This window comes from Lichenostomus cassidix, chromosome 2 (assembly GCF_008360975.1).
Source record: "Lichenostomus cassidix isolate B80296 chromosome 2, HeHo_3.0, whole genome shotgun sequence".
NCBI classification, from domain to species: Eukaryota; Metazoa; Chordata; class Aves; order Passeriformes; family Meliphagidae; genus Lichenostomus; species Lichenostomus cassidix.
The window spans coordinates 31,894,017-31,919,664 of NC_139482.1; the positions used below are offsets into that span (position 1 = coordinate 31,894,017).

Consider the following 25,648-nt stretch of genomic DNA (forward strand, 5'->3'; position numbering starts at 1 on the left):
CAGAAATACTTGTTACACATTTGACAGCTGTTACATTTCATGAAGCCTCCACTTTTCTTGAAGAGTATTTCTATTTTAGCTTTAAGGCCTTCAGTATCTAATTCTCTGTTATAAATGGGTGTGATAATCCCATGTATTTCTACTGGGCTCTCCTTCACACACTTCCAGAGTTTTTTGTTATTTTGTTTTTTAAATTCACCAAGATGATACTTCAGGATTTCATCTCCCTTCAAGGTAGTGAATATAAATTTGAATAAATTTGTTTTAATACTAAGCTTTTAATTAATTAAATGGTGGACTATCTTCTAATATTTACATGACTAACATTCTTCATCCCTGATTGGGAGGAGAGGATAAGAGTCAGTAAATTCGTTGTATTTTCACCCCAAATTTACATCAGTTTTCACTTATCTAGTAAACAAAACATTCACTTTGAAGTGCTACTGCAAAGCCTGGCAGTGTACTGGCTGCCTTCACAGCCAGGTCCTTTGTCTCCTCCCTTCCCCCAAAGTGAGAGAACAAATGAATGCCAGAGATGCCACAAAACCCTTGGGATTTACAAGAATGTGTAGATTAACACAGTTTCGGCTGGGCTCAGGTACATTGAATTTGTAGGGTCATCCTGACAAACTCTAGGAAAGGGGACAACAGAGAGCAGTCAATGCTTAGAAGGTCTCAACTGCATTTTGGTACAGCAAAGCAACTAAAATAAGTGTCCTGTGCTCGAACACTTAGTTTTACCTCACATTTTAATTGCTCAATAATGACCTCTCTCAGAAAAAAATGCTTCACATTTTAAGGACTTTTTCTAAACTTATACAAGCCAGCGAAGTCTTGCAGCAAAACAAGTTTTAGAGATGTTCCTGTCTAGCAATAAAATCAAAAGCTTTCCTTTTCGCCCCCAAATCCTTTTAAAATACACTCCTTTCCCTAACACCACCACCTACCCAGGCCTGCAGTGAGTGTTTTACATCTTGAAATGCTCTTCTCAACAGGCTTTGTTCAAGGCACAGCCAGAGGTTACAGCACAAAGCCATCTTGCCCAAACTGCTCCTCATGTGGAGGTGTCACCCCCAACACTACAGTGACCGTGAGATCAAGCAACAAATGTGCTTTGGCCAGAAAATAGAAACATGTCTTAGTTTTGTAGCATTTCTCAGCTGCTTTCACTCCCTCTCAAGCAAGTAGGAGCAGATTTCAGCATTTGATCATATAAATAGGCAAGGAAGGGAGAACGAAAACCCAAACCACACGCAACCCAGTTAAGGTTTCATTTTCAATAAAGCAAGGAAAGTCAGGAGCTGCTTTACTGTAATAGAAAGGGCAGAAAATTTTCTTGAAGTCTGCAAAGATTTCCTTAGACCATAATGTCAGGTAGTGAAACTGCTACAAAACAGTTGCCCTAAAGTAGTGATATACTGTTCTGAAATATCAAAATAATCTCACACAGCAACCTGAAACTTGGAAGCTGGGTCCTGAAGTAGAAAATAAAAGGGGATGTTCATTCAATATTAAAAATAAGGGGAAATTTTAATACAGCAAAACCCCAAACCACAGAATTGGCAGCCAATACACTATTCAGCGTGTTTCAAACCGTGTTGTGCCATTACTCTCTCACACTTGTAGATTCGAATTAAAATTCATGAGTTTCATAGCAAGGAATGCCACTCACACTCACAGAAGGATCTGAGCCCTACAGCCCTGCCGCCACACCACCAGCAGGTCTCACCCCTGCTCCACGCCCAAGCTTGGCCACAAATGCTCACACTGAGCAGGGTATATCCGCTGGTGAGGAAGCAAGCAGGGGGGAAAAGCCATCTCCAGAAACACACAAGTTTCACAAAACTACCTCCTCACATTTCATTTCAGAGGGAAAACCTCTTCTCAGAGAGGAAAACACATCTCTACTGCTCAACACCTGAAAGATGGACCAAAATAAGAGCAATCTCTGCTTTGATTTGTCTAATGCTGAGGACTACCACAAGGTTTGCTGGTGGGTTTTTTTCTTCCCCCATGACTTCAAGAGACTGAAAAGTTTGATACAATTTAAAACTTTAGCCAGCCAACAATTGTAGCACAGAAATAACTTGAACATCCTGAAAAGGAGAAGGAAGAGAGATGAGCAAGAAAGAAATTCCACCTTAAAATTACTATTTCCCCTGCCACATTCATAAACAGCAAAAGGAAATAGCAAGCTAAGTACAAAACAGGTACGCTCCTGTTGTGCACCTCAATTTATGGCAATAGTGAGACACCTATTGTACAAAACTGAAAGGTCACTCCAAAAATACAATAATAGCTACAAACACACCATTTAATTTGGAGCTATTTGTGCCTTCATCAGTTTCTTGGCTGCAAGTAATTTTAAATTGTCACCGAGTGCACAGGTTTGAAATCTCGTGTTTACTTATGCATGTGAAAATTCAATTTAATGTTTCGCATTATTTCTGTATCACAATTAGCAATAGGGAAAAAATATAATTGAATAAAGTTTTGCATGGCCAAGAGAGGAATCACAGAACCGGCAGAAAACACCATGGACACATTTGAGATTTCTCTATTTCCTATTATCCCCCTCTCCAAGACCTAATAGATTCCTCAAGAATGCCTAGAAGTACAACAAAGCTTGCACCCCCTTTCCCCTTCTACTCTTCTCCACACACAAAAAGGATAGCTAGAAATGCCCTAGCTGTCTCTGTGCTGGCAGGAGCAGAACGAGCAGCAAGCAGACCGAGAGCGAATCTCCCACGTGCTGCGATAACTCGCGGATGCAGCTCCTGCTCCGAGATCGCTCCCTCCCGTCCTTCTCCCGCAAGCTTGGGCAGCTCCTCACTGCAGGGCAGCACGAGTGAGTTTGCAGGCACCGTCCCTACGGCTTGCACGTGAGCCCACAGAAACCAGCTCTCAAGTTCAAGAAAATCCCCAAACCAAGTGCAAGGAGTATAGCAAAGAGTCAGGGACAAAGCTGGTTCCTGACGGAATTCAGCAGAGCAGCAACAGCTTCCACAGGGATGGGTTCGGACTTCAGCAAGCACTCTTTTGCACAGGGTCAGAACTCCACACAATAGGTGGGGAAGGGAAAAAGTAAAGAGCATCTTCCTGGAAATACACTCCCATCTCAGACACTGTTAGCTCTTTAAGGATGCTTCCATCTTCCTCATGAACCTGTTTCCTTCGGCAAAGTATGGTATATGCAAAGATCCTATAGCTTTTGTATCCCAGGCAGCAGAACCCTACAGAGGGTTTTGTTACGTTCTGCTTGAAATAATCAAGTTTTTTTCCTTTATGACTACTTGCAGTCACACCGTGTATAACAAGAAAGAACCCTTTGTCATCCCATGAAGGTATTATATTACAATAGTTTCATTTAATATATAGCTCACCTAGTCTTAAATACTTAGTAAAACCCTGCCAGCATCTATCATCAATGTGACTCACATAAGCCTTGTGTATGCACTTTTTCCAGTTTAAGCAGATTTCTTAATTCATTTCTCCCATTCTAAATAGGCATTGCAAATAGATGCCAGCTGAAAAAACTCTGGGTAAATTAGGTTTGTGCTCTGTATCCTACTAAGGTTTTGGAAAGCTATCTATGTTCACAGCATATGAGCAGATATTCCCACTCATTTCTCTCTTTCAAAGATACCCAAAACACATTTTATTGGGTAAGAAAAAACAGACTTCTCTGGTTTCTGTACAAGGTTAGTCCATAAGCAATTGTTTGGCAATAATTTACTTTTCTTAAAAGGAATTGCACACATTCTGATCCTTCTTTCCAGGTACTATCCAGGTAACATGATTCAGGTGCTTTAAGCCACTGCTGACAACCATATGCCAACATATTTATTCTGGGGATGTTGAGATCTGGAGCCTTGCATTTGGGGGACATGAATCCCTGCAACCCTGAAAGCAGGTAAAACAAAAAGCCACCATGGTGCCCCTTCACAAGGCAAGCAGGTTATTTGTGCTACATGTGTGTGCAGAGACAGAAAGGGCAAAGTACCATAAAGATGGATAATTTACTAAAAGCCATTTTAGCGATCTCTGGAGGGGCAATCTCTCTTGCATCAATACAGAGAACAAACATGCACAGGGACACCCAGTGCTCCCAACCCACAAGGGCCTTCCACACACATGAAACACTACTGAACATGTCTTAGGAAAAAGGCGGTAGGAGAGAGAAAATGCTGAAATCGTGGCTTTACTTCATTTCTTTTATATATACCCTTTCCTTCTCTCTCTGCCCTCAATCTATACACCAAGTTTTCTTCCTTCAATATATTAAGTTCCCCTTTAGTTAAAAGGATCTCAAAACTGTCTAATTTTGCACCCCTGTATTAAATCTCACTATACACTTTCACTAATACAATCTCACTGTATGCTTTATATGATGTTTAGCAAGGGCAAATCACATCAGATCTGCACCTCCTCTTAAAGAAAAATAATTTTAAATAACAGGAGATAGACAATTATAAAGCAAGGAACAATAAAAGTATCCTGCTTTCCCTCACAGTTCTGATTTTTTGTCTCTCATACATGTGTCAAAATGTTACTATTTCAGAGAGAAACAAATGCAAGTATCAAAGTGACTGCACTTCCACACAGTTGTACCTATACTCTTCCCAGACCCTTCTCATCATCCTCCCTCCCGTCCAGAGACATGCTGCCTCCTACTCCTTAATTCCCATTTCTCAACAATAACACCACTTAATAGTCTCTTATTTCAGCAGCCATATGAACTATATGAACAACATTAATGCCTTAAACCCACAGAGCACAAACCTACTCCTTTTAAACAAGAGCCTATGGAAAAAGAGTTAAACATGTTTGAAAGGAGATCAAGTGAACATCAACAATGTTAGTCCATTCAACTGTTTGAACTCAATACCTATGGGATAGAAAGCAAATGGTCTACCTTTTCCACTCTTAGGAACGTGCAAAGAGCAAATGCTTATTCATTCCATCCATTCTAGGTCTGCACTGCCATGCTGGTTACCTGGAAGGAGCCTTGGCACCTCACACCACAGGTGCAGAGTGTGCCAATACCCACCAGCACCCAGTGCTAGGACCTCCCAGCACTGCCTCCCAGCTCTGGGAGCCACACAAGATGCCACTGCAAACCCACTCACCAAAACAACCGTTTTTCTCACTGAGCTCCAAAGAACTGCACGAAGACAAAAATTGTCAGTTCTCAGGCTTACTTCACTGACAACCCAAACTGAACATAGACAGCTGGAGATGAAATGTTAAAAAACCACCACACAGCAAAAAAACCTTCTATGGAGTGTGGGTACTGCCATACGGTAAGAAATAGGTTCTGTATAAAAAGTCCCAATAGGAACAGCCATAGAAACAAAGTTAGCAACTCTTATAAACAAATGGAAAACTGCTGGTAATCAACTGAATTTATAGGGGAAGGGAAAGAGGTGTCTTATTGTTTACTCTGCAGCCAGAAAAATAAAAACAGGCAAGAAAAATCCCACACAAAAGCTACCCCCACACAGAGTTCATAAGTTTCTCCCCCTCGGGTTGCTTCAAGTAGCTGATGCTCGGTCACAACAGAGTGAATCAGTGCTTTTAATGCTCTTCTAGTGGGAAGAAAGAAAAAAGGGAGCCAAGTTTAACAGGACAAAATAAATAATCCTTAACTCTCAATTCAGATGAGTGTGGTTGGGTGAAAAAGCAGTAGTTTTCTAGTTCAGGGTGAGGGAGGGGAATTCTCATTTTCTTAATGGTAAATGTAGGTAACGATACAGATTGAGCCACTGGAGCAGCTTGTCCTGTAAGAGGTGCTGCAGCCTCTGTCTGCCCCACTCTTCACACTGAGATTTCATGGGTTTAAGCAATCTTTTCACTCTAAGTTGTTCACATTTGATTCCTAAAGGTATCTAACAAACTGCAGTAAGTCCATTCAAATAAAGCTCATTGAATGGACATTCTAAGCCATTTTTTAATACAACATTTTAGATGCATATACTTATGCAACTATATATCTCAATATGCTTTTTCCTAACAAGTATTTCTGATAAATACAAAACCAAAGGGTCACACTTCCCACCTAAAAAGAAGGTATTCTGAATTTCTTTAAAAAACAAACTCAGGGTCAGTTAAGTGACAAACAGGGTTGTTTATAACACTTATATTAAAAGGTAATTAATTTCTATTATCTATTACAAGGCACAATGATGACATAGTTATTGTATTTTATCAAATAAAGCCATTAGCTTGTGAAACAGATAGATCATCTTGAAGTTACCTAGCAGAAGAAAGGAGAATGGTTTCAAATACTGACTTGTTAAGAAACATCACCACTTTTTATTTCTACACGCTGATCTGGTCAGCACAATACTTGAAGAGGAAATGTTATTGCTCCAATTTCAGACCCAATTCAGCAATTCAAGCAGACAAAGCTTGGCTAAGCCACAGGCAAACTGCAGAAATACTTCTCTTTGTGTTGACTCATTTAATCCCAGACCCAGATTTAAAAGCAGTCTGTACTACCACTCAGAATAAGGATTTTCCATAAAATTTAGACAAAGAAAATTTTTTCTTGAAGCTCGTGCAAGACATATTAGTTGGCTCCTAACTACACTTTTCCCCTTTCATCTGGCATGCACAACCCACCAAAGTAACCAGTTTGGAGAGGTGCATTATCTCAGCATTCAGAATGAAAATATGACTCTTGGATTACCTCACAGATCCCTCTGTGCTGATGATCAAATTTCCTACCACTGCCTGCAAAACACGGGGTTTGTTTACTACCTCTCCCCAGGAGGAGCAGCCAGAAGGCAGCACATGGGGCCAGCTCAGCTCCTCTCCCCAAAGCCACCAGCCCAACGAGGGGACTCAGGGCTGAGCTGCCCTTGCAGGAGTAACTCGAGCACTCCAAAGGAATCTGCAGGCTTGGGAACGGACAAGAAGCACAGCCAGAATATTTATATTGGCACATCCAAGTCACATCCTGCAAAATGGGCAAATCAAGCAGAGTAAGCCCAGCTGTAGCTCTCATGTGTGTGGATTACCTGGATAGTAGGCTCTCACCTGTTACCATTTGCTTTAGGATTTTAGCCCGACAATGCTTCACATCACTAATTAGACTAAAAGCTTATATTCATTATTTGTGAATTCCCTTGAGTGGACCATAAAGGCATCGTAAAAAGAAAAATCTGAAGATTCTGCAATTATCATATTAATGTTGCATTTCTCATTTAAAAGAAAAAAAAAATACCTTTCATTTTTTGGGTGCTGTTAACGAGAGAAGGCTGTTAAGATTTTTTTTAAATTAAAGAATTAAACACTGCTTTAAATTTAATGGGAAGTTCTAGTGTCCTTTAGAAGAATGGGCCCACCTTTGTGGCTTTTGACACTTATGGTTGGGTCGGTTTTGAGTTTGGTTCCTCCCTCTCCAGGTGTGTGTCTGTTTTCTAAATGCCACATTTTCTCCTTCCCTCCTCCTCTGAGCAGGGGTCTCTGTCCCTTAAACAACTGAACTATGGAGCTGATTTTATTGACCAAACTTTTTCAAGCTATGGTCACGTGCCATTTATTCTCTCACCACACCAATAACTTGCAACTAACTGAATAAAAGTGGATAAAAGTGAAAACACTGTTGAGGTATATGAAATATTGAAAATAAACACCTTTAGAAACAAAAATAGTCCTAAGCATGCAAAAAACTATTTGTTTACTTAATCTCCTAACCAATATGAACTACTAATCATTTAATTATGGGACATAGCTCTCAGCTTTTATCTTTCTTCTCCCCACCCCTCCTTTTCTTCAGCCACCAAAATAGCCAAAGGCTCCTTCCCTCCCATCACCTGTTTTCCTAGTGCCCACAGGGCCTGCTACTTGAAGCAGTCACTATTTCCATTACAAACTAACTATGAAAATCTACATCAGCTGTAAGAAGCAGCTCCAGACTGAAACTTGCATAGGGTGCCCTGCAGTATGTGGCCATGTTAGGGGCTGGGGAACAGTAGACTAAAAAAAAAAAATTCTTCTTTATTTTATTTTTTAATTTCAATTAATTCAGCTGCCTTTAAAGATCCCAAGGAGCAAAAAGAAATGATGAAGGATATTTCAGTGCCATTTCTGAAGCAAAAAAAAAAAAAATGCTACCAGCACTACAATAATTAAGAATCCAACAAGAAATTTTGTTCTAAGCAGCTGCTGGAAACAGCCTCAGTGTTTTTATTTTGCATGTCTTCCCTACTACCATCTCTTACTCGGCAGGAGTTTGCAAATCAGATAGAAACCCAATGGAAGTAAGTGGCACAGATATCACATACTATGTAAAATTTTGGCAACTTTTTTGGTATGGGAGGTATGGCACCAGATTAGATCTTATCTAACAATAACTCAATGATTCATCCTTCTCAGACTGAAATAACTAAATAAAATTAGCAGCACTCATAGACGAATTCAGTAGCCACCATGCTGCTGAGACCAACTGCTCAACCACGAGCCTGTGTGTGCAGAGAACATCAGAAATTCTTTCCAGATTCCTTACACCACAGCGATAGACAGGGAGTCGAACCTATTTTGGTCTCTTTCAGGTCACACTTCAGTGAAACTACAGTTGTTCATACTCAATTTGAGTTCACTGTGTGCTCCAGATTAAACAAATTCAGTTCTGGTTCGGAGCTGGGGGCTGGAAGGGAAGCAAATAGCAAGAGTTGCTCCTCCTATACGCTTATAACATTTAATTGCAAGGCTGTGTTACACAATTTCAATGTTTGCTACTCTCTTTTGCTATCAAATATCAGATTTAAAACAGGTTGAGAATAAACTACCTCAGAATTTAAACTGAGAGTGGCATTAGGGTGGTTCAGGGGCTCATCCCACATCTCTACCACCTCTCTGTTTCACCCCACACATGCACTTCTTAGTGAAAAGCCTGTTTGCTGCCTCTCTCAGGCTACTTTACTAAAACTCACACAAATTAATGCCCAATTCCTAAAATTATCTCAGTAAATGAAGATTCCTGTGGGGTCTAGGAAACAAACACAAACACTTGTGCTGCTGAGAACACCATCTAATTTCAAAAAGCTTACATGCTAGAACTAGAATAACTGAAGTATCTTCTCAGTCTGATTTTAAGTGTATATGTAAACTTCAGCTACCGTACTGGCTCTCTGACATTTTCAAGTCTCTTCCATGATACCAAAGGATATTAACAAGGGAAAACTACTTAATTTAGGCAACTGTCGGTATAATAATATCTAAAGATATAAATAGTCTTAGTGTTTAAAAGAACAAAAACTAAAAAGTAAAATTGTCAAATGCACTGAGTAAATCAACACTTGCAAATGTACATCCACAGGTTTCAGGCTCTTTCCAGAGCTAAGAGCCACTCCAAGAATTGAGTGTGTGTGTGCACATGCATGTATGGCTTTCACTCTGCATCCATACTGACTGAAACTTCCATTTTTACTACTGTTTTTCAGAAATATGTATATTAATCAACTTTGCAAGAAGACAGCTTACATTGACATGATAACTGAGCATTTGAAAGATATACCATGCTCATCATCTGGTGTTCCAGCAAAGCCTAACAATGACCTGCAGTTAACTTGCTCACATGACAAAATTCTTCTTTTTTAATTAGCATCAAATAAATTTCTGCCTTTCAATCTCAAGACAAATCAAGAAAAAATTTTAAAGTACTGGAAAGACAAATTGTTTCTTTTGAATCTTCTAGACCACACTAACAGGAATAAAGTAGAATACTCTACCAGCTTTACAGCAGAAATGCCAAGTTTACTGTACATTTCCTATTATCTTTAAAATAAATGAGTCCTTCCATCCTAATGGCTTCAGTACAACAAGCCTGATTAACACAACTTCAAAACAAAGTTTCAAAGTATCAATTGATGCACACTGTAGCTAAGACTGCACAGATACCAATTCTCACTTTGATGACCAAGTCATTATTTCACTAGTACACTTTGTTGAACTAATTGAATACCAACAAGAAGAGCTCTCGAGTGCTGGCCCTTACTAATGGCAATTCCACGTGGCCTTAAACTGATTAAGTGACCTAAATCAGATGAGATATAACACCTTCACCAGAGGAGTGCTAGAATGCGTGGGGTTTGCACTATTTCCACCAAATAGCTTCTCTTCCTTTCTCTTGCCCTGTCAAAACCCAAAAGTCATCAAAAGTGACCTCTCTGCTGTTTGTCAGTTTTATGTTGAACGTCAACAGATGCAGAATTTTTTTTTTTAAGTGCCATTGCTTCTTCTATATTTCTGTTACTTGCAAAGAAAAACAATTTTGGTTTATAGTTTTAAAACACTATTTTCACTTTTTCAGTAATTTTCATCAAAAAAATTCTCCTCCAAAAATTTAATCCTATTCAATCACACAAAAATTTCGTGAAGAGAGCAGCACCAAATGAAGTTATTTCATAGATGTACTTTCAGAAAAATGTTACATGTTATTTAGAAGACCTGCATTATTCTCCCCTCAAAAAATTTTATATTCTTGAAGTATAGAATGCACCATCCTTCAGCTGGTGTATAAAACTAAAAGCACACACCTTGCACACATACACAATATTTTCTACATTAAGGTCTCACCTAAAGACTGGTTACTGAAAAAAATTTAGCTTTTTAATTGACATGTTTTAAGAACTTAAATTTATAATGTAATAACCATGGAAATTCCTTTTTTTTCTTCAGCAGTAAGTTTGGTCAGGGTAAGTATATCTACACTGGTAAACCCACATGCACAGTAAATAATTTGTACTGCCATAGTTAAAGCATCACAGCCTGTGTGTAAAGGGTCTTTTGCAATATTTTATATTTACTTAATAGAAATGCTGTTAATTATATCTTGCATTAAACTTCATTTTTAAGAATTACCAAAACAATGTTCTGTGCTTTTGTCATAGCAGCTTTGATTAGTGCACACAGGCTTACATTGTATAATATATGAAAGCAATCCCTGGGCTTTCATACCAGGGCTTGATTAAAGCCTTAGAGTATCATTTCATTCTGTTCAACTGGAAAAGTCAACAACTAAAATTCAATTGTTCACTGACTTTAAATTATGCAACATTTCAATTCTACAATTCCTTTCAAAGGCAAGTTATGTTGAAAAATTGCTTGTATATAAGAGGTGAAAATGTATTTTCTTTAGCAACCTTTACTGTTAATACGTAATAATTTCCCCCACATTAGTTATACAATTAAAAAATCTGCCCTGACTTTAAGCAGTGCTATATAGAGCAATTATAGGATAAATACTATCACCTTTTAAATAATTCTATTATTTTTAATTTCTTTTTCACAGAAAACAGAATACAGCCCATGTTTTGAGGATGAAAATCACAGCAAGCACTGTCTTTTTCACTGTCATTGTAGATTTGAATACACTGTCATGACCACAGGAAAAAGCCCAGAATTTACATTTCTGTACTGGAAACTGCACTTTTTACATAGCAGTTAACATTGACATTATTTTAGTTCACTTCATATTAAACTAAGCAAAATTGCAATTTTGGATTAGTTACTTTTAAAGCATAGAAAAGGCTTATATCATGCTACAGCTAACCAGTTAAATCCTAAGTATAATTTATAAGTTAATCATCATTAATGTCAAGATTATTTGCATTTAGTAAGTTGTAGTTTTCAAAGACATGGCATTTTGCTGGGTATTTAAATCAAAATTATGAACAAAGTTCATATGAATGAAGATGATAATTTTGACCAAGTTTAATAAATTATTTAGGAGATAATTACTTTGAATTTAGTTTGTATACAGATGTGCAAGCTTATTATCACACCAAGACAGTAATTACTATCTTATTTTTACAATCATTCAGTACTGATTTATAAATAGAGATACCTAAATTAGGTGGTATTTGCCCCCACTAGTAGATCAAGTTGCTTTTACCTGAGAGCGCAGTTTAGTATAGTTTAAATATGCCTTCCAAAGCTTCTAAATTCAGCCATTCCACCTGCATATAGATACACCCAGCAGCTGAGGATTTAAGAACATTTTTGAAGAAGAGCTGGAGAAAGCTAAAATAGCAAATTTCTAAAAAAATCTTAAGGAAGGCTACGATGTTGTAAGATACTTAACCACAGATATAAGTCATTTTTCTTTAGTGGTTACTAACTATTTTTTGCTAACACTACTGCTTATATGTCTTCTCTACTGCCCATGATCATCCCCTAAAAATTATTTCAAACCATGCTGGCACCAGTATCATGCCTAATACTGGACTGTGCAATGACACACAACTACCAGCAATAACCAGAACTGGAGCTACCAAAAGCCTCAAAACAAAGAAATCACTCTGTCCCTTCTCCTCCCCAAAACCTCAAAGACACGCTTTAATACTTTGCAACCACATACATGTTATCCACAGAGTGCAAGGGAAGTTCACAGAGCTGAATGTTAGAGGGAAAAGAAATAGGTCAGGACACCTGCTTGGTTCCCCCAAATCAGGCTAAGCTCTCCTCACCTAGCCCCACTCTCAACAGGTAGGTGACACACCACAGACATCTCCAGAAAAATGTCACTGCTCAAATGCCATTTCTTCCTCTGGAATTTGTAGGCTTTCATCGTGGTGAAACATGACTAGGTTTTGGACAGATTTTTCCATGCTTTGCCATCTTATTTTTTTTCCTTTTACCTCTTTTTTTTTTTCCCCTAAGTGTACCACCCAAAACGATACATCCAGTGACACAAGTTAGAACTATGTCAAAGAGAGACTTTCTGGAATACAAAATCACACGTGATTTCCACCAGCACTCCCTAGCCAAAAAAGTTAAGGTTAGCTTCAACTTTCATTTGAAAAACCATTTTTCCAAGTGCTCCAGCACAAAATACAGCATTGCTATCTGGCAGGAGACTGACATAACCACACATGTGGTGCTGGATCTGAATGTGCATTCAGAGGTTGCATTTTCATGTTAAGGCTGAACTTAGCATGTGCAAAACCAGTGACAGTCATGCTGAGTGAACTGTGTGGATCAGGTGACATGAGCCCAAGGGCCAGGGAGAAAAGCAATGTACATAAGCTTATTATTTGCCACAGAGGCAGGCAAAATCCAACCTCGGCTAGTGAATGCCATTCTGGGATTTTAGCGAAGCTAGTCAAAACACAAAGCTAGAGCAATCTTTATAATTTCAAGATTTTAGGTTTAGTTAATGACAAGGCTTCAAACAGTTTTCCCAAGATTACTTTCAAGAAGTAAGGGGTAGCTTCAACTATAAGTAGGTTAAACACATACTACATACCTAAAAACGTAATTCTACTCATGCTTTGAGAGTTCAATTGAACAACTGCCATAAAGCCCAGTTGTACAAAGGGTGTGTACACCACTTCTATCCAAAGCTTACCATTCTATGTTAAATGCAGAATTTGGGGCATATTTATATGTCAAAAATCACCTCTTGTTTGAGAGTAGCCAGGGTAAAAGAAGGGGTAGAAATTACATAATTTATGAAAATTCTCTCTCAAGTGCATAACAGAAAAAATTGAAAACTTCTAAATAGATGTATATAATTCCCTCTAAACAAATATAGTAAACAGCAACCCAGAGACAGGCATAAAACAGAACAGGAATTCACCATTTGCTATTAGGACTCAGACCATCACTGAGGAAAACCCTTAGTATTTAATAAATAAATGATCCTGAACTTTTTACTGTCACAACAATGTGGGGTGTTTTGTTGTTTTGGGGGATGGATTTTTTCTTTTTAAGTATTTTAGCAGAATAAGCATTCTGATGCATCCTCAAATGAACCAGTATTAGCAGTATAAGAACAATTTTACACCACTCCTACTGAGTTCCAGAATTAAACTCTGCAAATAAATTCAATGATGAGTACACAACATTTAAAAAACCCCCAGCAAAAAGAGCTGTCCATTTCTCATTTATTTTGTACAGCGTACAAAAAAGTTGCACATTTCTTAAAAGTATCCTACACTAAAAGTTTCTGTGCAGCTGGAAAATTCATACCATCAGGTAACAAACAAATACTGAGACACTGCAGCACTTCTCTTGGGTCAATAGTAGTGCCTCCTTGATTAGCAATGGCAGTTTTTAACACTTCTGGTTAGCATAACACCAAATTGTGCTGCTGCCCACCACCACCTCAACCTTGCTTAAATAATTGAGCTTCTATTGACACAAAGCTCACCCTGTGAGAGCTCTCGTTGTTGATCAGCACCAGCACCCACTGTGATCGATACCTCTAAGAGACACTTAGCATCGAATCCCTCTTGCCTGACCCTGGTGAATAGCTCCCTCTGTACACCAGAGCACTGGTTTGCCGTGAAGAAAGATGTGGTTCATTCAGGAATCCTGTTCCCGTGGTAGGAAAGACCCTTGTCCTATCTACAGCACAGAAGTACATAAATCTAACGAACCAGGACCTCAGTGGCAAGGGGAACCTGTGCAAGCTGGTGTACAGTTAGCAAAGTCATCTGAAAAATTATTTCTAAATTAGCAGCAATAGTCCAAGAGAGAATTTTCTTCCCTAGCCTTTACCCGCGTAAGTTCGCCACCAAACTTTCACCAGACAATAATTTAAAGCATATAGATCAGAATTAATATTAAAAAATAGATAAGGTTTACATTATAAATGTAATCTATTGTCATGGATTTAACTACTACCCAAATTCCTCTACCATCCTACAGATTGTTCTTTAAGCACTCTCCTAAAGAGATACTTTTTTGAAATTTTTACTCTAGATTTAGGAGGAAAAATTGAACTATTCTTCCATGATTACCAGGAAGTCACCATCACAAAGAATTTCCCCTATGTGTATAAACTAAATAATCCACTCTATCACCAAAAATAAATTTCTGGGTGATCTGTTCTGTAAATGTTTTAAAACTACTGTTTAAAAAAAAAACCCAAACAAACAACTGGTGTCTTTTTCCTTTGCTTGATATATGCATTTTCCCTATCAAAGCTGGAGATGTTTTGCCAAGTCTGCTTCACAAGTATCTCCCTGCAGCACATTCAGGATTCAGGATTCCCTTTAATGGCAGGGGAGAAGGGGCAGAGAGCTTGCAGGATGAGGCCCTGGGTGGAAGTTGTGTGGAGCACCTGCATAGCACAACTCACCTGAGGCAGGGATTCCCCCACCCCTGCTCTTTCTCATAGCCAGCCCTCCTGCCCTGATTATTCCTAGAAAATTAGAGCCCCATCTTGATTAATGTGTGCTAGATATTTAATGAGTAATTCCAAAGCCAAGCCCAACAAGCTTTTTACTCCATTGCTGAGTGCTCTTTAACATGAAATTTCAGGAAAATAAGTAACGGCAAACCCAACTAATAACTTAAGCTTATTATTTTTTTCCGAACAGAAATTTTTGTTCACACACACTAAAGTGCCCTTTATAAGGAATTTTGATTTCTGCACTACACTTTTTAAGGTTCTATTAAGGTGAAGCAAGTTCTATTTTTGTAGGAAAACCTATAGGACCTGTACATTTAACATTTAAAAATAAAAAACAATTGACCAAAATAAAGCACTGCTATTTTCAAAGAGGAAAAATGTATTGGACACATGGTGTAGACTACATATTTTAAAATAGCATTCCTGAAGTTCAGCTGAGCATGGAAGTTAATCTTTCAAAAGTGAACATTCAGCTCCAGTTGTGTTCAAGGGTACTGGTACTGAAAATAAAAAAAATTCAAAAACCCAACCTTACTATTTTTATAAATTCTCCAGATATTTTTAGCTGGTCTCTTCTTAAACTGCAAATTATTTTATGGTAATACAATCTTTTAAAATGCATATGTGGATATATATACACACACACACAAGAGACACACATATACATACACATTCTCTTTGAAACTACTGATTGGTGAGAAATAACACAGAGGTTACAGTCACAAAATAATCAAGACACCAAAAGAATTAAAATTGAGTAAAGCCCTTCCTATCTGAAGATCTTGTATTCCAAGACAGTTTCATTTCTGTACTTGGTCTCACACCCAAGAAGAGTCAGATCCTTCTTTGACTCATTATCTGTGCTCTAATCCAAATTTTAACTCACTTAAAAGCACAGAATACCTCATTTTACGTGTTAGTGGCAATTTTTCATGTATTCAGATTTGCAAAAGGACAGTTTGAGTAGATGCTGATTCCACTGCACCATGAAGAGGCAGGCTATAGGGGAAGCACATGGCTGCTAAGGTTATGTTGAAGAGGAGATCTTTTATACTATAGGTTCCTCTTGTGCCAGTTGTCACAATAATGTAAGTCAGCAAAATAACAATTAATATCATAATTTTTCATTTTGAAATTTCAATGCACTTGCAGGAAAAACAAAAAAAACCAGAAAACCGCCTTCTTTGGCACCACTCTTTTACTGCCATTACACATACAGTATTTTAAGGTTTACTAGGGTCAATATTAGGGTAATGCACGTAATTTGCTAAGTATCCCACTACATATATCAAGATTTTCTTCTCTGTTAAATATAAGCATATTTGAAAACACACTCGCAAACCAGTATTGCAGATCTGTAAAGAAGCAAAACCAGTAAGTAGTACAAAATTACAATTTTTTGATACTTACCTGAAATGTGCACAAGCACACAGGAGCTCTTGCTCCCACACAGAAATTTTTCAAAGCCAAATTACACATTCCAGTTGATGACAAGGAACAACTGTCACTGAAGTCTCCAGATGGACAGGCATGCCCAGAGAGGCTGGATAGCACCAGTGAGCACTGATCTCCCCAGCATACCCCAAACACAGACAACCGGGGAGATTTTTGAATGGTACATTCAAGATTTTCATTTGGACAGCAGAGTAACACTCACCCAGCAAAGGTGCAGGATGAAAAAGGCATACAAGTACCCACAATTAACATGACCAGGGGAAAAAAAAAAGTAAAGGAAAAAATATGGACACCTCAGACTAAAACTATAAAGTAATGTTCAAATATTTCTGATTATGTCACATTTCTAGACAAAATAAGGGAAAGTTAGTTTTATCTTAGCTTTCAACAGTAATTAGCATATAACTTTACGTAATTCTATATTCCACATCATTAGGGATGAAGAATGGACTGATGTGGAGATAGACATTTTGTGTATGAAAATAAAAGCGCATTAAAAGAGAATGCTCTTGAAGCACTCTGGAACTACATAAGGCACCTTGATATTGCTAAATGTGTCAAACCTATTCAAACTTTCTGATCTCCCTCTATATATAAAACATTAAGTTATCACCCATACCTAGATTTTAGAAGATTTAATTTTTGCACTTGTTCTCTACCCATTGTTTGATTCTGAATAATCAAGTTCCAGTAATAAATTTTACTCTTAAAATGCAAGAAAAAAGTCCAACATCAATATTGGCCTGTGCCTATCCCACTGGACTCATGTAAGGATAACATCACCAGAAGAGAGAGTGTCTTTAACCATGGCCCATGCCACTATATGTTTTTTACCAAAATCCTAGAGGGGATAAAATCCTAAAAGATAAGATGACACTAAGGAGAGGAACAGGTTTAAGGAGTTAGCAATCTTTTTTGTGAGGTTCCCTGCAGGACTAGCTCTGTCCATGGCAAAGTATTAGGTGTATTTTAATTCTGTCTGGGTCCTTCTCTCATGGCCATTATGGGAAGCATCACATCTTCTGTTAGGTAGGTAAATCTCGGGCCATTTAAGAATTTTTCAGGTCAAAACTAAGCATTTGAAGTCCACCCAGTAGCTAGCCAGAAGCCATAAAAGGACTCCAGCACTGTAGAGTCCTATGCTCTGCACTTAAAAGAGTGACTGAAATGAACACAGCCCCATTTTACAAAAATACCACCTTCAAGGTCTCAAAAATGTGGAAAATGTTATTACCCCATGTTTGAAGGGAAAAAAGGGGAGGAAAAAAAAAAAAACTTAAACATTTCCTGATCGTATTTTTACTACCCTTGAATTACACTTCCGAAATGTTTTTTTTTATTCCACCCCTTTAAAATTTACCATATCTATGCACAATTTAAAGTCCAGTACAAGTATGTTCTCAGGGTCCCTTCTATAAAGGGAAGTTAGCAAAACGAGAACAGGACCAACCTTTCAGGACACTAACTTACAGCTGTATTTCATGTGTTTCAGCTGATTTTTTAAAATTGCAGCAAGAAGGGAATTTTTTTATTAATGAACAAAACAGTTAGAGAAACTATAAAAATTAAACTTCCCACAATGTAACAGTTAACATGATTGGTGAAGATTATCTGGTTTTGCCACAACTCATTGTCTGTATAGGAATAGTTACAGCTGGTGTTTCCACCCTAATTGTAAAATTTTGAAGATTAAAGATTTCTGTACACATCTGCAAAAACAAATGTGGAAACAGAATAAATACTTCAAACCACTATGTAGAGTTTTGGCCTTTCACTCTCAAAAATATTTTAAGTCTGTGCACAGTAAAGAGACAAATATGGCCAAGAAATGGCATATTTTCTAGCATGTCTTCTTACTTTGAGCATATTTCTACCTACTTGATATTTACAGAAGCAAAACTAAAAAATCAATGCCACTAATTTATTTTTTTAGTAACTGTGGCCATTGCAGCCACCATACATACTTTAGCCTCACAAAACCATTTCCCACCATCTTGTGCACACAAGTTACAAACCCTCACTATACCAATAATTAGCAACACGATCTAATTCCCATCTAATGGTCACCCCGTGGAACAGAGGTGGCTGCATGAGAGTGACTTGGGGCATGTTTTCCTCAAATCACAGCCTTCAGACACCTCAGCATTAGAGGTGAAGCACAGCCGGCAGACCATTGCTCTCCCCATAGAGCAGCATTACCTACAGGGTGCACCTTTGCTACCCACTTCTCCTGCTTCCTTCCCCAAAAAATCCCCCAGAAGAGACACAGTGAATTTATTTTCTCAACAAAGAGCCCTCAAGGTGGGGAAAAAAAAAGTAACTAACCTTCCAGTTGGAAAAACACCTCGTCATGACTACAAGCGAGGTGTTGGTGAGCAATTTAGGTACCTGAGTGCCCCAGGAGCAGGCAGAGTGGATCAGGTGCGGGTGGGAAGCCCACCTGGCCAGGGAAGCCAGGCCGGGAGGCTGCGCCAGGCACATCCCCAGGTGCCCAGAGTTAGCGCCTGCCCTCCCCCCTCATTGCGCACAAGTGACATCAGGGCCATTTGAATAATCAGATTGCAGCCTACATCGCCTTGTGAGATACCAGCTGCTCTTGGATTGTGGTGAGGTAGTACCCAAAGCCTCGCTCCACAAGTTCCACGTACGCCATGGGCTGCCACCATCCTCCTCCTGCGCTGCTGCTTTGTGAGCAGAAAACTCATCTAAGGGGTGGAGGTGACTAACGGTGCCCTGCCTTCCTCCTCAGAGCGTGACTAGCAGTCAAAATCATTACAATGCCTCCCCTAACTTCTGCATAAAGTGACCTAAACCCTTAAATATTGCAATAGCCTTCTTCCACACCAAGGGGTCTGAATGCAGAAATGCTGCATTCCTTTGGCATTCCCTTGAGATTTCAATAGTAAGTCAGGAATCTACTCTGAGCTTATTAAATACTTTGCACCTCCCCCAAAATAGCAGCCCACCCTTCCATCAAGGAAACCTTGACCAGGCCCCTTTTTTCAGCCACAGCGTATCGCCTTGTCTGGTTTTAAATGCTTCCAGGGGAGCAGGGAGGGAGAAAGCCACACACAGGCTCTCTCCTTCCTTCCACAGCAGGTAGGAAGGCAATTTTGCAAACCTGGGTGTGCCCACTTCAAATCAGAAGATCCAGCAAGGGCTGGAATGCAGTGACTACTGGGCCCAAGAATTTTGCCCTGAATAACAAGCCAGGCACACTCCATGTCTTCTAGATTCAGCTCAACTTTATGGCAACCCTAGCTGACACCACCTCTTGACCTTCCTTTATGTGACAAGGATATGGATTACCAAACCCTTACCCTTTCCTCCTGTGCACCTCAGCTGCCTCTGGAGAAAGATACCCACAAATCACCTTTGTGAGCAATAATGTACACACTCTGGAAAAAAAATAAAACAAAACAACAGAAACCCCCCCTAAAAATCATGTTTAAGAGGGCTGTGAGGAGGGGAGCTAGGAGTCTCCATGAGCAGCCTCACAGCAGCAGAGGTCAATACAATGTATTGAATAATTTCGTTGCACTGCAAAACAACTTTTGCTCTTATGAAGTAATCATTTGACCAAACTATTAATTGTACACTCATGCTGAAAGACAGACTTGACACATCCACTTTTTTTTTTTAAATGGCGTCCCTTCTCCAGCCGTATCTCTCCCGCTGGAGTGCACAGGGCTCTCTGGAAAGCGCTGCCCGGCCTTAGAGCGAGCAAACACACTGGGTGGGCCAGGCGAGCAACACCCCCCACCACACCCCAGCTGCTGCTACACCTTGCCCTGGTGTAAAAAGATACAAAGACTTCAAATAAGTTACTTTGGAACCACCTGAGCCACTTTCGCCAGCAATACTCAACATTTGAAACCTGTGCTTTTACATTGTAGCTAACAACTCTCAGTATGTGCCCAGTAAGCAAGGTTTAGAAAAACAAGTGAAAAAAAAAACCTCCAACTTTTTGACACCCTCACCCCCCACAAAAAAAAAAAAAAATTAGACATCTATAAAAAGAACAAGAGAGTCACTTTTACATATGGAGGCAAATGAATGAATTTTAAGTGGCTCTCAATATTAGGTTTTGGGAGAGGGGGAGCGGAAACAAAGGGGAAGGAAGTACAGTTATGAGAAATACAATTTAATTTTCTGTTAAACAGCAGTATAAATCTGAACTATATCTAATACATTCCAACATGATAATGCACAATGAAACAGTGTTTTAACAAATAAGGGCTTTGGGAAAAGCAATACAGGCATGCAGATACAATTAAATTTGCAGCTTTTTCAATATGCCTATATGTAGGCAACGCATGCCTAGAAAAGTGCTTTAAGTCCAGTGCAGAATTTTTTTCAACAAGTTACAGACAGATAAATGTTTCTGATAATTGCTAATTCACAGACAAATAGGACACAGTACCCAGTACAAAGAATGGACTTTTACACCATTTCAGCTGACAGCTGACAGAACAGGAAAATACTTTTAAACACATTAAACAATGATTTAAAAAAAAAGTTGGGAAAGCACCAGTAATTTTAAGTTTACCTTTAAATGAGTGTAATGAATTTCTTTTCAACAGCATAAATAGAATGCTCTTTGTGCAAATTTAAGATTAATAAGCACGACAGTAAATGTATTTATTAGCCTAAGAGGAAATTATCGATTTTTATATGTCCCACTGAATTTTCTTCTTAAACCTAAAAGTATATTCCATCTACAAGAGTATTTTTCTATGCAAAATATCTGGAATATAAGCTTCTGTAATTCAAAACTATATACATTGCATATTAAAGGAGAAAGAGCACATACACCATATTAATTTTCAATTAGAAGTATTAAATAAATATAGGAATAAAGATTCACATGCAATTAATTGGTCCAGAGAGGGATTCCCTCCTCCATTAACTATGGAAAAAATCCTCCATATGTTCTCAAGTGAAGCTTTCCTCTAACACTAAACTGATGATCAAACTTATAATTCTCAAAATACCATGATACAATGCTCATCAAGACCGATAAATCATCTTTTCCAATCAACTATCTTAAAAAGTCTGTAATTTTATAAATAATCCTGAAATAGTAGAAGCCCCTTTTAATAAAGTTGCACAGACAGACATACTTCCCAGGTTGAATAATGGAGTGCAGGAACAAGCACGTGGAAAGTTTGATCTTTTTTTTTTTTTTACTCTCTAGTGCACTCCAGGTTTTCTATCATATAAATATTTGTGAAAGAAGAAGGCTAAATTGCTATAGGCAGCATAAAAATACTACTGCATTATTTCAAGTATTGCTTCTTTACATGAGGCCAAACAAAATTACTGCCTTGCAAAAATTAAACGTATGTTTAGAAATTAAGGATGCATAAATCCTGTCCTTACTGGGAAGGAGTCCTTCTCCTGCTTCTTCTATAAACCAGCTCAAAATAGCGATGATAAAATCCTCTCAAATACAGATAAGACTTCTACTATTTGCCTGTAAAATGCTGCAGACTCCAACATGGCAGGATCAAAAAAATTGATACACCAGTATATTTACAAGGTGCTTTTTGTTGCTGAAGCAGAGCTCACGTGCTTGCCCGTTATACAGTTCACAACACCACATTTCATTTCCTGCTAGCACACAGATTTTAACTCTTCTCATGGAACTTTAGATTTTAAAATCTACACAATTATTTGCCATCAGACCATAATAATTTGCTTCTCCCATGGAAAGATACCTCTTTTTTTTTAAATAAATTAAATAGTACCACTGCTGCCTGGCCAAGACACTACATTAGAAATACATGGGGTGATTCTAGAAAACCTCTCGGACAGCACCGGGTGCATGCCTGTGGGTTTAAGAAAGCGGTGCATTTATCTACAGAGAAGAGAAACACAAACCTAAGCATTTTTCAAATTGCTTCTCACTGGATAACTAAGGGCAAGGGGCGGTGCGGGGGGGCTAAGGGGGGTGTGTGGATAAAAATAAATTACCTTTGTCTTTTCGGGACCGAATGTTCAACTTCTATGAGTTTCCCATGCAGCTCCACTTTACCTGCCGACATAAACAGAAAGGAGAAAATATTCGAGCGCGGCTGTGCGTCCCCGTCTCTAGGAGCGGGCTCGCAGGGTTGCGAAGCAGGAAACAGGAGCGCAACACGTTAGCCCATTCATCGGCAGCCCGGGCACCGGCGGCGCGGAGCCGCGGCGCCCGGGAAGGCGGCACAGCTCGGCGCCCGGGGCCGCGCCGCTGCCGCCGGGGAGCCGCGCTGCCCTCGGCGGGGCCCCTTCCCCCGCCCCGCGCTGCAAACAGCCCGCGAAACGTCGTGTGCGGGAGCCGGGCTCGGCCCCGTCTCGGGGAGGGGGAGCGGGGGCTCCGCCACCCCCCGTGCCGCCAACTTCGGGCGATTTTCTGCGCGGAAGCGGGCGGGAAGGGAGCCGAGAGGAGACGCGGAGCGCAGCCCGAGCCCATCTCCTCCGAGGCAGCCTCTCCCGGCAGACCTGAGCCCATCTCCTCCGAGGCAGACTCTCCCACCAAACCTCCGCAAAGCCGCTTCACGCGAAAATATTTTTTTTTTTAAGCACACAAAAACAGGATGTCGGGGCCAGGAGCCGGCGCTGCTGGAGGCGGTGATGGGTGCGTGAGAGCAGCGAAGAGAAACCGAAATAAATAGCCGGGCAGCACGGGGCGGGGGGGCAGGCAGGGCTCCCCCCTCCCAAGTTTGGAGCAATTCGGCGGCTCGCCCCCAGCCCCGCGGCCTAAGCCAAGCCGGAGGGAGCCCCAGCCCGCTTCGGGGGGAGGCGGCCCCTGCGAGGGGCTGCGGGGGAGTCCAGCTGTGCCCGGGGGGTGTGTGTGCAGCCACTGCCCCGCGCAGGGCTCCGCGCCCGCAGCCCGCCTCCGCCTCACTGCACTCACCGCCCCCCCCACCGCCCCCCCAATGCAGCGAGGGCCCCCGGCCGGGCAGGGCTGGCCGTGGGGCTTGGAAAAACATGGGAACCGCCGCGCCGCGGGTCCGTGGGCCCAGGCTCCCGCCCCTCCCCGGCCACTCCCGGGGGGCCGCCGCTGCTCAAGCCCCGCGCAAAGGCTCCGCGGGAAGGCCGGGCGGCTCCGACCGCGCTCGGAAAACAACAGTTTCCACCTCACCTGGGGGTGGAGGGAACAGGGACCCCCTAGGACCCCCTCAGCCCCCCCCCAAGCGGCGGCGCGGCCCAGGCCGCCACTGCAGCCGCTCCGCGGCCGCGGAAGAGCGCGGGCGGCGGGAGCCGTCGGGGCTGCGGGAAGAGGGCGGGGGTGGTGGAAGGGGCCACTCACCTGAAAGTGCCTCGATGGCCTTCATGGCCCAGCTCTCGTCGGGGCAGTCTACGAAGGCGTACCCCGTCTTCACCAGGAACTGGCCCGAGAAGGGGATCTTGGAGTCCTTAAAGAGACTTTCCAGGTCGAGAGGGCTGACGTTCTCGCCGAGGTTGCCGATGTAGAGCTTGTTCATCTTCCTGGCGGCTCGGGGAGGCGCGCACCGCGGGCTGCAACCCTCGTCTTGCGAGAGGAGGTGGGGAGGAAGGGGGAAATAAAACAAAATGCGATGGAGGAAGGAGAGAGCGAGAGAGAGAGAGAGAGAGGACAGGGAGAGGGAAAAAAAAAATCAGATCTGCAGCTTGTGTCCCTCCCTCTCTCTCTCTCTCAAGGGGTAAAAAAAAAAAAAAAAAAAAAAAAAAAAAAAGGAAAAAAAAAAAAAAAAAAAAAAGGAAGAAAAAAAAATGGAAAAAGCGTGGCCAAACGGGAGCCCTAAGTGCCTGCCGTGCTACCCGGGCGCATGGGGGGCACGGGGGAAACACCCAGCGCCGGGGCCGCGGATGGCGGGCTGAGAAGAGGAAAAGGAGGAGGGGAGGGGAAAAAAAAACTACTTTTTTTGTCTTGCCCCCAAGCCCCTTTGGCAGCAGCAGGCGGACTATGAAAATGTCACACTACGTGCATGCAGGCGCCGCCTCTCCGTATTAAAAAAAAAAAAAAAAAAAAGAGAGAGAGAGAGAAGGGGAGGGGGGAGGGAAGGACGGAGGGAGAGAGAAAAAAATTACTTGAATATTCCGGCTTTTTGAATGAGCCACGTGTTCAAACTACAAATCAACTTCTCACGTGAGGAATCCCAGCTCTTCAATTAGCGAGTGGATGGGGCGCACACACACTCACGGAGGAGGAGGAGGATGGCTGGGGTGAAGGACGGGGAGAGGGGTGGGGGGAGGCTGGACAGGACAGGACAAGTTTAGAGAGGGCCGGAGGGCGGGGGAAAGGGAAACCGGAGTTGGGTGGGCTCCGGTCTGCGCCGCCTCTGCCCTTCCGCCGGGGGAGTCCGCTCTGCTCGCCCCCTCCGCCCAAAAACGGCTGGGCGGCCGCACCTCCCCCCGTGTGAGCGGGGTGTGATCCCGGAGAGGGAGGGGAAAAGGCACCGCAATGCCCGCCCCCCCGCCCCGCTCCTCCCCCGCCGTGCCAGGCGGTGGGGATTATTCATCGGGGTCGTGCCTGGGCGATCCCGCTCCCCGGCACTAAGGGTTGGGGGGAGGAGGAAAAGGGAGAGGAAAAAGAGGGGGTGCGATGGTGGGGGGAGGCGGCCGGGGAGAGAGCGGGATCCGCTCCCGCGCAGCGCCGCCGCGGCTGCGTGCTGGGGGGCTGCGGGGCGGGGGCGGGGGGTCCCTCTAGCCCCGGAGGAGCCCCATATGGTAATGATCCCGCATTACTCGCGGTGCCCCTTGCGCTGAGTCTTACGGAAAGGAGAAAGAGGAGGAGAGGGGGGAAAAGAAAGAAAAAAAAAAGACAAAGGGGTGGAGGAGAGTTGGGGGATGATGAGGAAGAGGAGAGTCCTGGGGCGAGGGAGCTGCACGGCCCGAGGAGGGGCGGGGGGTCTGCGCTCCCTGCCCATCTGGGCAATGGTGGACGGCGCGGGGGGAAACGCGAAGGCACCGTTGCCCTCGGCTGGTAACGGCACACAAAGGGATTTGGCGACCCCCCTCTTTTCCTCCCCCCCTCCCCCTGCCCGGTCTAAGGAACCATTCATAATTCTCCACATTCGT

The 25,648-nt window shown here is 41.7% G+C and overlaps 1 protein-coding gene across 3 annotated transcripts in view; it reads right to left on the bottom strand.

Moving 5' to 3' along the window:
• The window catches only part of IGF2BP3 (insulin like growth factor 2 mRNA binding protein 3), a 113,646-nt gene extending 88,661 nt beyond the window's left edge, over window positions 1–24,985 (bottom strand). For 2 of the 3 annotated variants that reach the window (XM_085050921.1, XM_085050919.1), the window contains exons 1-3: window positions 24,659–24,985; window positions 23,898–24,119; window positions 22,580–22,640 (exon numbers count right to left, since the gene is read on the bottom strand). In XM_085050921.1, coding sequence (XP_084907047.1) covers window positions 22,580–22,640; window positions 23,898–24,072 — 236 coding nt within the window. In that variant the 5' untranslated portion in view covers window positions 24,073–24,119; window positions 24,659–24,985. Of the gene's footprint in view, window positions 1–22,579; window positions 22,641–23,897; window positions 24,120–24,487; window positions 24,569–24,658 lie in introns of all 3 variants that reach the window. The other variant, XM_085050920.1, reaches the window with a different exon arrangement.
• Window positions 24,986–25,648: the final 663 nt, after the last annotated feature.